Here is a 12,608-nt window from a genome sequence, read left to right on the forward strand (position 1 = left end):
CTAATCACAACCCTAAGCCCAACACACCCCTAATCCTAATCTCAACCCTAACCTCAAACCTAACCCTAATTCCAATACACCCCTAACCTTAGTCCCAATCCTAACCTTAACCCTAATCCCAAACCTAAACCGTAATCCCAAACGTAACCCTAATGCCAATCCTAACCCTAATGTCAACCCTAACCCTAATGCAAACCCTAATCCCAACCCTAACCCTAGCCCCAACCCTAACCATAACTTTAGCCCCAACCCTAACCCTAACTTTAGCCCCAACCCTAACCTTAGCCCCAACCCTAACCCTAACTTTAGCCCCAACCCTAACTTTAGCCCCAACCCTAACCCTAACTTTACCCCAACCCTAACCCTAACTTTAGCCCCAACCCTAACTTTAGCCCCAACTCTAACCCTAGCCTCAACCCTAACCCTAGCCCCAACCCTAACTTTAGCCCCAACCCTAACCCTAACTTGAGCCCCAACCCTAGCCCCAACCCTAACCGTAACTTTAGCCCCAACCCAACCCTAACTTTAGCCCCAACCCTAGCCCTAACCCTAACTTTAGCCCCAACCCTAATCCTAGCCCTAACGCTAAGTTTAGCCCCAACCCTAACTTTAGCCCAATTCCTCTAGTTGCCGGACGGCAGATAACGGCAAGCGCACTGCGCATGCGCCCACCATTTTCTTACCAGAGGAAGAAGCCGGCGGCCAGGAGGGGATGCAGGAGGACCCAGAAACACCGGTAAGTATAACAGGATCCCCGATCCCCCTATTTCTCTGTCCTCTGTTGTGCGATCACATCAGAGGACAGAGAATGACACATCGCTTTTTTTTTTTTGCGGCCGCCGGTAAACAGTTAATTACCGGCGATCGCAAAACAGGGGTCAGTAAAAACCACCGATCATTGTTCTTTTGGGGTCTTGGCTACCCCCGGCAGCCGAGACCCCAAAGATCTTCCGGGTGCCAGCCAGTTTTTTTACCGGAAGAAGATGGCGGCGCTCATCAGGAGCCACGAAGAGCATCGGAGGAGACGGGTGAGTATCGGGGGGCGATCGGGGACCCCATTTCTCTGTCCTCTGATGTGCGATCACATCGGAGGACAGAGAAATTGAATGGGAAATTGCTTTTTTTGTTGTTGTTTTTTTTGCCGCCACCAGTAAACTGTTAATTACCAGCGATTGCACCCCGGGGGTCGGTAAAAAAAACCTGAATCATTTTCTTAGTGGTCTCGGCTAGCCCCGGTAACCGAGACTCCAGAGAAAATCCGACTCTGGGGGGCACTATTCACTTTTTCCACAGCGCCATTAATTAACGGCGATGTGGTTTAAGTACCCTTAACTACCGCCGTTAAAAAGCGTATCGGCGGTCATTAAGGGGTTAAGACTCACGTCGAAACATGTTGGTAAACGTTGTGTTTAACGCTGGATTGTGCACACTGCTGTTCTCACTTAATTTGGTGGTGTACCACAGGGATGGATATTTTAATATGTGCAAATATATATAGAATTTTGTATGAAATCTTCGTTTCCCGCTGGAATTCATCTGTTTTTTACATATTGAACCCACTGCTCAACCTCTTCCCGTGTGGGAAGGAGTGAAGAAAAATCCATATAATGGGTGAGTTGAGAAAAGTCAGGATAAAAGGAAATTCTGTTATTGTACAGAAATTCACACTTGGCCTCACTGCACATTTAATGTTGTCGATCATAAAAGTGAAGTTTGGCCACAGTCTGACCTGGTCTTGTAGGGACCATATGAGCACATTTAGCAGCACAGAAAGGAGAGAAGGGAGATTCATCCAATAAGATATCAGGGTTCTAGGAAGCCAACAGCATCATTATATTCCGAATTCTCTTAGGCTGTGTGCACACGATGCGGATTTAGTGCGGATCCGCAGCGTTTTTTTCCACGCAGAAACGCTGCAGATCCGCACTGTGATTTACAGTACAATGTAAATCAATGGCCAAAAAAAAAAAGTTGTGCAGATGGTGCAGAAAAATCAGTGCGGAATTGCTGCGGATTTAAAAGAAGTGCATGTCTTTTGTGTGGATCTGCAGCGTTTCTGCACCCCTCCATGATAGAAATCTGCAGTGGCAAAAACTGCAGAAAATCTGCACAAAATCCGCATCAATTCGGCAGCAAATCCGCACAAAATCCGCATAAAAAACGCAGCAAATCCGCAGCTGCGGATTCTGCCAGGAGATGCGGATTTTGTGCAGAAAATTCTGCACTACATTTCCTGTGTGTGCACATAGCCATACAGGCCCATCATAATATTTTTCTTCAAGTGATTTTCTACCTTGTCAGCACATTCTACGTCATTTGGCTTTGTAGTTTACAGATCTGGGCAGGTAAGGGCAGCATCTCCTAAACCCAGGGGGTAGGTGGATACTCCAGGTTATAAGTTCTATAGAGTAAAATTTAACAATTTCTCAAAGTAATTTCAACATTTCCAAATGGAGCAGAATGTTGTGGTCTAGTGGCAAAATGGTGATCACACAATTGTGATATGACCAGAACAGGCAATTGACAAAGCAGCCACAGCTGGTGACTGAGAAGAATCTGTGACTTCTCTGCATTTAGTGGTTACTACTCACCTGGGTTGTCATATGTAGGAATCCCCTCCTTACACCATTTATCGCCCCTCACATATGTTTCTGTAGTATTAATATGGGTCAGATCTTCACCCTGAAACAAATATTGTAAAAGTCACAGATGGAGAAGTCACATCTATGATCAGCTCTAATCCTGCCATCTCCACCGTTCTCATTACACAAGTATAAAAAGGAGATTTTTGTGTACTCACCGTAAAATCTTTTTCTCCGAGCCAATCATTGGGGGACACAGGACCATGGTTGTTATGCTGCTTGCCACTAGGAGGACACTAAGTAAACACAAAGAGTTAACTCCTCCTCTGCAGTATACACCCCTTGACTGGCCAGTAACGACTCAGTTCGGTAGTAAAGCAGTAGGAGTAAAACCAAGACATGTAAACTATGTCCAAAACTAAGGAACAAAATACCAACAACAACCAGCCAAAAGGCTAACAGGGCGGGTGCTGTGTCCTCCAATGATTGGCTCGGAGAAAAAGATTTTACGGTGAGTACACAAAAATCTCCTTTTCTCCTACACCTCATTGGGGGACACAGGACCATGGGACGTCCTAAAGCAATTGCACTGCTAAAAACCCCATGCACCACTGGCTTACTGAGGTACCACTGTCTGCAGAATACGCCTGCCGAGGGCAGTGTCTGCCGAAGCCTGGGTATGGATGTGATAGTGCTTCGTGAAGGTATGCAGACTGGACCAAGTCGCAGCTTTACAAAGCTGTTGTGCAGACGCCTGGTGCCGAATGGCCCAAGAAGCGCCGACCGACCGAGTCGAATGCGCCGTAATCCCTGCTGGGACAGGAGTGTTCCTGACGCGATAAGATTCCTGAATAGTGGAACGAATCCATTTGGCTAGAGTGGCCTTCGAGGCAGGTAGACCTTTCCTGTGTCCTTCCGGAAGCACGAACAGGACATCCGACTTACGGAAGGGAGCCGTGCGAGAGATGTACCGCCGAAGGGCTCTAACCACATCCAGAGTATGGAGAGCCTTCTCAATACGATGGGTTGGTGCCGGACAGAATGACGGCAAGACAATGTCCTCATTTAGATGAAAGGAGGAGACGACCTTCGGTAGGAAGGAAGGAGAGGTTCTCAGAACTACCTTGTCTGGGTGAAAAATCAAGAAGGGGGGTCGGCAAGAAAGAGCCGCCAACTCAGAAACCCCCCTGATTGACGTAATCGCCACGAGAAAGACCACCTTCCATGAAAGGAGGGTGAGAGAAATGTCCTGCAATGGTTCGAAAGGGGCCTCCTGAAGAACTCCGAGAACCAAGTTAAGATCCCATGACGCCAAAGGCATTCTATAGGGAGGAACCACTCGGGAGACTCCTTGGATGAACGTCTTAACGGACAGTTTGGAAGCGATCTTCCGCTGGAAAAGGACGGACAATGCGGACACCTGCCCCTTGAGCGAGCTTAGGGCAAGGCCTGAGTCTAGACCGGATTGGAGAAACTCCAGAATGGATGGAATGGAAAAGACCAAGGGAGAACGTCCATGGGTATGGCACCATGAAAAGAAGATGCGCCAGGTGCGATGATAAATGCGCATGGATACGGGTTTCCTAGCGCGAATCATGGTAGAAGAAACCCCTGGAGAGAATCCGGCTTGGGCTAAAATCCAGGATTCAACGGCCACGCCGTCAAAGACTGGGCCCCGGAGTTCTGGTGGTAAAACGGGCCCTGTGAGAGAAGGTCCGTGCGATCTGGAAGGCCCCAGGGGGTGTCGGTGACCATTTGGACGAGTTCCGCGTACCATGCTCGGCGCGGCCAGTCGGGCGCGACGAGAATCACCGGTCTCCCCTCTGCTCTGATCTTCTTGATGACTCTCGGAAGCAGAGGAAGAGGTGGAAATATGTATGGCAGCTGGAACCGATGCCATGACAGGACCAGGGCATCTGCCCCGACGGCGCAAGGATCGCGGGAACGAGCAATGAACTGGGGAACCTGGTTGTTGAACCTCGAGGCCATGAGATCCACATCCGGCGTCCCCCAGCGAAGGCAAATCTGCTGGAAGACTTCCGGATTGAGGGACTACTCGCCCGAGGCAAGACCTTGGCGACTGAGGAAGTCCGCTTCCCAATTGTCCACGCCCAGTATGTGGATTGCCGAGATGAGCGAGTGATTGGTCTCGGCCCAGCGCAGGATGTGGGAGACTTCGAGTATGGCTGCTCTGCTGCGAGTTCCCCCTTGTCGGTTGATGTACGCCACGGCCGTGGCGTTGTCGGATTGTATTCTGATGGGATGGCCTGCGAGAAGGTGGTGAAAGTTGCGTAAGGCAAGAGTGATCGCTCGAATTTCCAAGATATTGATTGGGAGACACGACTCCCTTGTGGACCAACGACCCTGTGCCGAGTGGTGATTGAAAACTGCACCCCAGCCCAAGAGGCTGGCATCGGTGGTTACCACTAACCAACGCACAGGAAGAAAGGACTTTCCTTGGTTCAGGGAGGATTGTAGCGTCCACCACCTGAGGGTCTGCCTGACTGGCGGGGGCAGGCGAAAACAACGGTCGAGGGAATTCGGGCTCCTGTCCCAGGCTAACAGGAGCGCCTGTTGCAAAGGGCGGAGATGGAACTGCGCAAATGGAACGGCTTCCATTGCCGCAACCATTTTTCCCAGGATGCGCATCGTGAAGCGAATGGAGTGAGTGACTGGGCGAGAGAGCTTGTTGTAAGGATAAAACCTTCTCTGGAGGGAGAATGACCAACCCGCGGGAAGAGTCCAGAATCATGCCAAGGAAGCAGATTTGCTGAGCCGGCACTGGAGATGATTTCTCGAAGTTGATCTTCCAACCCAGGTGAGAAAGAGAATCCACGGTGATGCTGACAGACTCCTCGCAGGCGGACTGGGACGGACCTTTGATTAATAGGTCGTCTAGATAGGGTAGGACTACCACTCCCCGAGCGTGAAGAATGGCCATGACAGCCGCCATGACCTTTGTGAAGACTCTGGGGGCGGTGGCAAGTCCGAAGGGCAAGGCCACAAACTGGAAGTGTTCTTCTTGGACTGCGAAGCGCAGGAACTGCTGATGAGGAGGAAAAATTGGAATGTGTAGATAAGCATCCTTGATGTCTATGGATGCAAGGATCTCTCCTTTTTCCAGGGACGCGACAACAGAACGGAGCGAGTCCATCCTCAAGTGTCGGACCCGTACGAACTTGTTCAGCAGTTTGAGGTCCAGTATGGGCTGTAGAGTCCCGTCCTTCTTTGGGACCACGAAAAGGTTGGAGTAAAACCCCTTGAACCTTTGGTCTCGAGGGACCGGAGCGATGACCCCGTCCCTTTGAAGCGCCTGTATGGCCTGAAAGAGATGTGACGCCTTTGATTTGGGGGGAGAAGACTGGAAGAAACGCGGAGGGGGGATGGAAGAAAACTCAATTTTGTATCCGGAGGACACGAGCTCTCTGACCCACTGGTCGTGAACGACCGAGAGCCAATTTTGACGGAACGAAAGAAGGCGTCCGCCTACTCTGTCGGTGTCCGTCGGACACGCCAACGAGTCATTGCGTGGAAGGTTTAAGGGATGCGGACGGCTTAGGGGCAGACGGTCTCGGTCTGGGTTTCCAGGAACGGTTTGGTCTATATGAGACCTGGGAAGTTCTGTTGTCCCGTCGTCCCGAACCAGGGGAAGAGTAGGACCAACCGGAGTTGTTACGAAAGGACCGGAATCAAAACTGCTGTTGATTCCGAAAAGGCCGGGCCGGTTTTTGCTGGGGAAGAAATTTACTCTTCCCTCCGGTAGCGTCAGAAATGATTTGGTCTAGTTTCTCCCTGAATAAACGACCCGCTTGGTAAGGTAGAAAAGTCAGCGACTTCTTAGAAGCAGAATCCGCTCGCCAATCGCGGAGCCATAAGGCCCTCCTGACGGAAATTGCGTTTGCCACTGCTTGCGCTGCGCAATTCGCCGCATCTATGGAAGTGTTAACCACGAAATCTCCGGCCTGAGCTATCTGGCTAGCTAGTCTGGCCGCCTCTGGGGGAAGAGAACTGGCGTGGACAGAAGAGGTTAACACCTCTGCCCAGGCCACCATAGCCTTAGCTACCCAGGTAGCTGCAAAGGATGGAAGAAGAGCCGCTCCTGAGACTTCAAAGACTGAGCGAGCCAAATAATCAATTTGACGGTCAGAGGGATTTTTGACTGATGAACCGTCTGACAGGGATAAGACCATTTTGGATGCGAGTCGCGATACGGCCGGATCCACAGAAGGAGAGAAAAGCAACTCCTTGACCAGATCCTTAGAGAAAGGATATTTAGCTTCCGTGGCTTTCTGAGCCGTGAAGCGCTTCTCAGGGAGCTCCCTGTGTTTTTGGATAATGTCCTGAAACTCAGGGTGATTAGCAAATATCTTTTGGACGCGTTTAGTCTTTTTAAAAGATACGACGTGTTCCTGAGAGGAAGCAGATTCGTCGTCCACCATTAATGTTTTGTTGACTGCCTCAATAAGGGAGTCAAGTGTCTCCTGACCGATAGAGGAGTCTTGGGTTAAAGATCCCTCTGACTCATATACTGAGTCCCGTACGCTGCGACCCTCAGGGGAGGGAGAGCGAGAAGATGAGCTCGCAGAAGCTGAAACTCGGGCGTGTACGGGAGATGAGGGAAGGGTCCTTTTTCTGGAACCCCGGGAGTCCCGTAGAATGGTACGCCCCCTGTGGTCAGACGGCCCCGCACCGTCACCAGATTCCGTCGCAGCCGACGGAGGTGAGTTCTGGCTCAAGGAGGACCCTCGGAAAGAGTCCAATGCCTTGACTAAGGATTCCATTGAACGTGACAGGGACGCGGCCCACACAGGAGGGTTAGGCTCGGCGGGGTCGGTGGCGACATTGGAGGTAGCGGCAGAAGGTGGCTGCGCACAGGCCGGGACACAGTTCTGGCACAAGGGAGTACTGTGGGCCCGCGGCAAAGAAGAATTGCAAGTGGCAGATACGGTAAAAAAGACAGTGTGCTTTTTGTTGCCCTTTTTTGCCTCCTTAGACTGAGACATAGCTGTATGTCTGCCTCCAAAATACTGCACTAGCCTGGGATTTTGCAGAGAAGGGGTTAAGCGTTTCCCTATAGGAAGGGGCAGCTTACCCACGGACCTGTGTCGGTGTCCCCAGGGAGGAAGAGAAAGCATTTTCTGCAGCGTTCCACACAGGAGAGGGAGACCCAATATGGCGGCGGAGATCTGCAGGGCTGTTCTCGTTCAGAACGAGAAGCGCCTGAGCGGTGGGCGGAGCTTCAGCGGTGGGCGGGAATTACAAAACGCGGCCTAGGCCGGCAGAAAAGCCGGGGACTAAATTTACACAGGCTGCCGGCGGCACCCGCCTGCGGGCGCGGTGTAGCGCTGAACGATCGCCGCTGCGGCAACAGTGGCGCCTCTCCCCAGGGACCCGGACCACATCCTCCAACGCCGCAGCGTGAGGAGGGGAATACTCACAGAGCCTCAGTGCGGCTTCCAGCTCAATCCGTCCTCCCTGCACCGGGGGATGAGAGCATCGTATGCGCCTGCCTCGGGGGACTTATGGCTGTGCCACCATGCAGATGTGCCTGCCACAGGGGACTTACGGCTACCGTGGGGACTACAAGACGCCGAGGTGAGGGCTTGAGTGCGGTGGAGCCCGGGAGATGCACATGAGAGGTATACTCTATGTGCTCGCCCTCCTATAATGGGGGAGATTGGGACCGAGTAGGAACCGTCGCCCCGGGTTAGGTTAGGCGTACCCCATACGTCGCAGGAGAAGAACGGGGAGGTATACTCGCCTGTTGATGGTTCGGGGGAGAGCGGACCCTGGAAAAGAGTCCGTCGCCCCCTTCACTTCATTAGATAAAAAATAAAAATTTACAGAAAATAAAAATAGAATAATAAATGGTGGGGTCTGAACAGACCCAAGTGCCTCCTACAGACACTAAGCAAGAACTGAGTCGTTACTGGCCAGTCAAGGGGTGTATACTGCAGAGGAGGAGTTAACTCTTTGTGTTTACTTAGTGTCCTCCTAGTGGCAAGCAGCATAACACCCATGGTCCTGTGTCCCCCAATGAGGCATAGGAGAAACATATAATACTGGTGGATAAAACAAAGCTGAGCACAAGACCTTCACAGCCATCTACACATAGGGGAGATCTCACGACACCTTCTCTCCATCTACCTGATGATCCTGAGGAACATTGGGATCTTCTTGTTTACAGTCCTGTGGAAGAAGAGGACGGGGACATCTCTCTGGTGTTGTCCTCTTACTGGATAGATCTGGAGGAAACACATACAGGGATTTAATTCATTCTTTACAGACATAATTTAGGCCGTCTGTATTTAGTCCTGTCTATTACCTGGTGATGTGAGGGACTGGGGAACCTCCGTCATGATGTCCTTGTACAGATCTTTGTGTCCTTCTAAATACTCCCACTCCTCCATGGAGAAATAGATGGAGACATCCTGACACCTTATAGGAACCTGACACATAGAATGATACCATCATCCCCCGTTCCCTTCATAGCATTACTGTATAATTTCCCAGCAGTGTCACCTCTCCAGTCAGCAGCTCAATCATCTTGTAGTTAAGTTCTAGGATCTTCTGGTGATTGATTGATTGATATACCAGGGGGTTACATGGAGGTCTTGGGATTGGGCTCAGGGGTCTTCCGCATCCCTCAGACACAGGGTCCTGACAGCGCTCACTAGAGGTCTTCTTTACTACTGTGTAATCCTGGTAATGGAGAGACATTAATAAATCTCACTACAGACATTTCCAGAGTCCTCACCTCTGCAGTTCTGTCCGTCTGTTATTCCCATAGATAAGAATGATGTAATGTGACGTCATCAGAATCTCTCACCTCTCCAGTAAGCCGGAAGAGGATCTCCAGGGTGAGGTGTAATATCCTCTCCACCATCTTGTCTCTGTTCATATCCATCTTTGATGGGTTAATCAGGAAAATGCACTTAAATGGAAGATCTTCACTGAGAGGATCTGAGGATAGAGGATAGAGACCTGAATGAGAAGAAGATGAGCCGATGTAACATCATAAAAATCCTGTGCAATAATACAAAAACTGGAAATATTAAAGGAAACATATAAAGAGATAGAATGTGTAGATGTTGTATTCTCTAGTCTTGTATGGACTGGAACATAAGCTGAATAGCTGACTAGGAAATCTCCTCCATGCTCCCAATCACTGGCTGTTACTCACTGCTTCAGCAACTGTTTGGCTGTAGGAATCACAAGTTTGTTTAGAATGACGAGAAAATACAGAGACTGGCGGGGACCCAAGCAATAATAGCATTTTTTTTTATTTTACAACATACAGCGTTCTTCCCTGACATCTACTAATAAAACCTATGTATTTAGGCCATAGACAACAAGCAGTTTCTTCCTCGGAGTCGGCAGCTGAATACGTTTCTCATAGACTCATCTTCCATAACGCTAATTCTCATCTCATTTACCGACACTGGAATCGGCATTAGCAATACTGTAGGAGATATTCATTACACGGGACATGAGAAATAACTACTTCATGATGAGGACGACATCTTCATCTTCTAGTATGTATCTAGAAACAGATTTGTCCACAGTCCGTCACTGACTCCATCACCACCAGCCGTCTATATGAAGGTTTCCAGTCTTCCCCGCACTGTAATCTTCTATCACGTTAGATCTCAGGTCTGATTCACACACAGAAGTTTGGGGCTTTTATAAAAGATTGTAAGAACATCAAGACAGGAGATATTTGATAACAATGTCTCCATGTACAGTGTTTTATTTTCTCTTTATATTATGTTTTTTTTTTAGTATTTTCTTATAGGCTTCCATATATTACATGAAAAACACCCCCCAAAGATTGGGGATGGAGGTATTGTGGAAAAATTATACTGTGTGTGAGAACTAAGAAAGTGGCTGTATGGTATCAAGAATGGGTATAAGTGAGGATTTATTATCTAGTGTTTTGGGTGGCAGCATATTGTGTGGGTCATCTTGTACTATCATAATGTGTGGAGGATACTGGGGGAACATTATACTGTGTCTGGGGCCAAGAAAGGGGCCCCGTACTATGAGAGTAATACAGGTTTCCTTGGTTCTGTTAGGGTGGTCTGCAAGTCAGACCCTCCGGGATATTGGATGGTTGCTCGAGCATCCTCATATTTGGCAATGATGGGACAGAGACAGATGGTGGTCTGTTTCAGATGCCATCATTGCTTACAATATGATGCTAACCCCAAGAAAGTGTGTAGATGTTGAATCCCTGTGGGAGGCTTTAGTAGTTCAATTGACCTTTTTCCTATCCTCTGTCAGGTGGCGTGCTGCTCCCTGTGATATGCAATATCCAAGGAATACAACCTTTAGTTGACAAAACTGTAATTTCTCTCGAGGCTTTACACTCTTTGGCAGCAAAGTGTTGAAGCAGTGAGATTGTAGTTTCACAGCATACAGCTCTATTTGGGGCACAAAGGAGTAGGTCATCCACATATTGGAGTAGGACTACCTCAGCATGTGGAATGATCCAATCCTGCAAAACAAGTTGCAATGCAGCAGTATACAGGGTTGGGGAGTTGTGAGCACCTTGTGGTAACACCATCCAAGTATACTGCTGGCCCCTGAAAGTGAAAGCAAAAAGATATTGACAGTCCTGAAGTAGCGGCACAGAGAAGTAGACACTAGCGAGGTCAATGCAGGTGAAGCAAGCAGACGCTGTCGGGATCTGTGACATAATTGTGTGTGGGTTTGGTACCACTGGTGTGAGTAATTCAGTGACTGCATTTATGGCCCTAAGATCATGGACCATTCTGTAAGTGACTGGCTCCCCTTTCCTACCCTTTTTCTTTACTGGAAATAAGGGAGTGTTTGCTACAGACTTTGTGGATTTTATGGCCCCAGAAGCAATTACATCTGTGATATTCTTTCCTATTGCTTCTTCCTGAGCAGCACTTAAAGGGTACTGTCTAACTTGAGGTGGCTTTGCTCCTGGTTTCAAGTTAATCATTACCGGAGGAACTGGCATATGTCCGATATCAGTCTTAGTCTTTGCCGATAGCACGTCTGGGACCTGTGCCAGTGACTCATCGCCTTCAGGTGGGGAGGGGGAGTCTGATACATGCAGGCATGCCAATACCTTGCACAGTGTGGATTCTGGAATACCAGCTGTCAACTTAACTGTACCGTCAGGTTCGTACATGTTATGTGCTTGTATTGCTTGTAGTACGTCAGAACCTAGCAAGTTAACAGGTGATTTGTCACTGATCAGTAGCCTTGTGAGACATGTGTGGTCAACTAAATGGACGGGCAATGGTTTAGTCAATTTACATTCTTGGATCAGTCCCTCAAAACCTTGAGTGTAGAGGGTATCGTCTGATATGTCTGATATGTTCCTGGCAGATAACTGTTTTGGCTGCCCCGTATCCACCAGGAATGGGATTTTTCTACCATCTGGGAGATGTACTGGGACTACCCCTTGTGGGCTTGGGTGTGAAGGTGCCCTAAGGGGGTAGATGGCTACGGGGTTGCATGTTTCCTATTGTGCGTTTTGGGTTGGAGCGTCCATCTTGGGCTGGTTCTCTTTTCTGGGTGACCTGCAACGATGGCTGATGTGCCCCTTTTTCCCACAATTATAGCACTCAATCTGTTGGTCGGTCTCTCCTGACAGAATTAGTCCTGTAACCGTGCTGAACGTCATTGGAAGCATAATGTATCTGTATTGGCTTCGTCTTCTGATCTAATTCAACCCCTTTTGCCACCCGCACCAATTCCTCTATTGGGCATGTTCTCCAGTCAGGCTTAGCTGTCTGGACCTTTTGTCTGAGCTGTGGCTTGAGCCCTGCTATAAATGCCCCATGGAAAAGCTTCCTACCAGGTTCTCCCATTTGTTCATCGCCCAAAACTGTGTGTCTCAGTTTCAAGTTCCCCCAGAAATGGTCTACTGTGTCATTAGGACCTTGTACTATGTCCAGTAGGGAAATTGTGGATTCCCCCACTCTTGCCTGGCACCATGTATGTAAACCCTTTAGGAAGTGTGCCCCCGATTCTACAGTTCTGACATAC

General features: G+C 49.2%; 1 protein-coding gene across 1 annotated transcript in view; it reads right to left on the reverse strand.

Moving 5' to 3' along the window:
* The window catches only part of LOC143767646 (uncharacterized), a 383,745-nt gene that overhangs the window by 342,450 nt on the left and 28,687 nt on the right, over positions 1-12,608 (reverse strand). The window contains exons 2-3 of the mRNA XM_077256095.1: positions 9,412-9,545; positions 9,105-9,284 (exon numbers count right to left, since the gene is read on the reverse strand). Coding sequence (XP_077112210.1) covers positions 9,105-9,284; positions 9,412-9,489 — 258 coding nt within the window. The 5' untranslated portion in view covers positions 9,490-9,545. The remainder of the gene's footprint in view (positions 1-9,104; positions 9,285-9,411; positions 9,546-12,608) is intronic.

Source organism: Ranitomeya variabilis, chromosome 4 (assembly GCF_051348905.1).
Source record: "Ranitomeya variabilis isolate aRanVar5 chromosome 4, aRanVar5.hap1, whole genome shotgun sequence".
NCBI lineage: Eukaryota > Metazoa > Chordata > Amphibia > Anura > Dendrobatidae > Ranitomeya > Ranitomeya variabilis.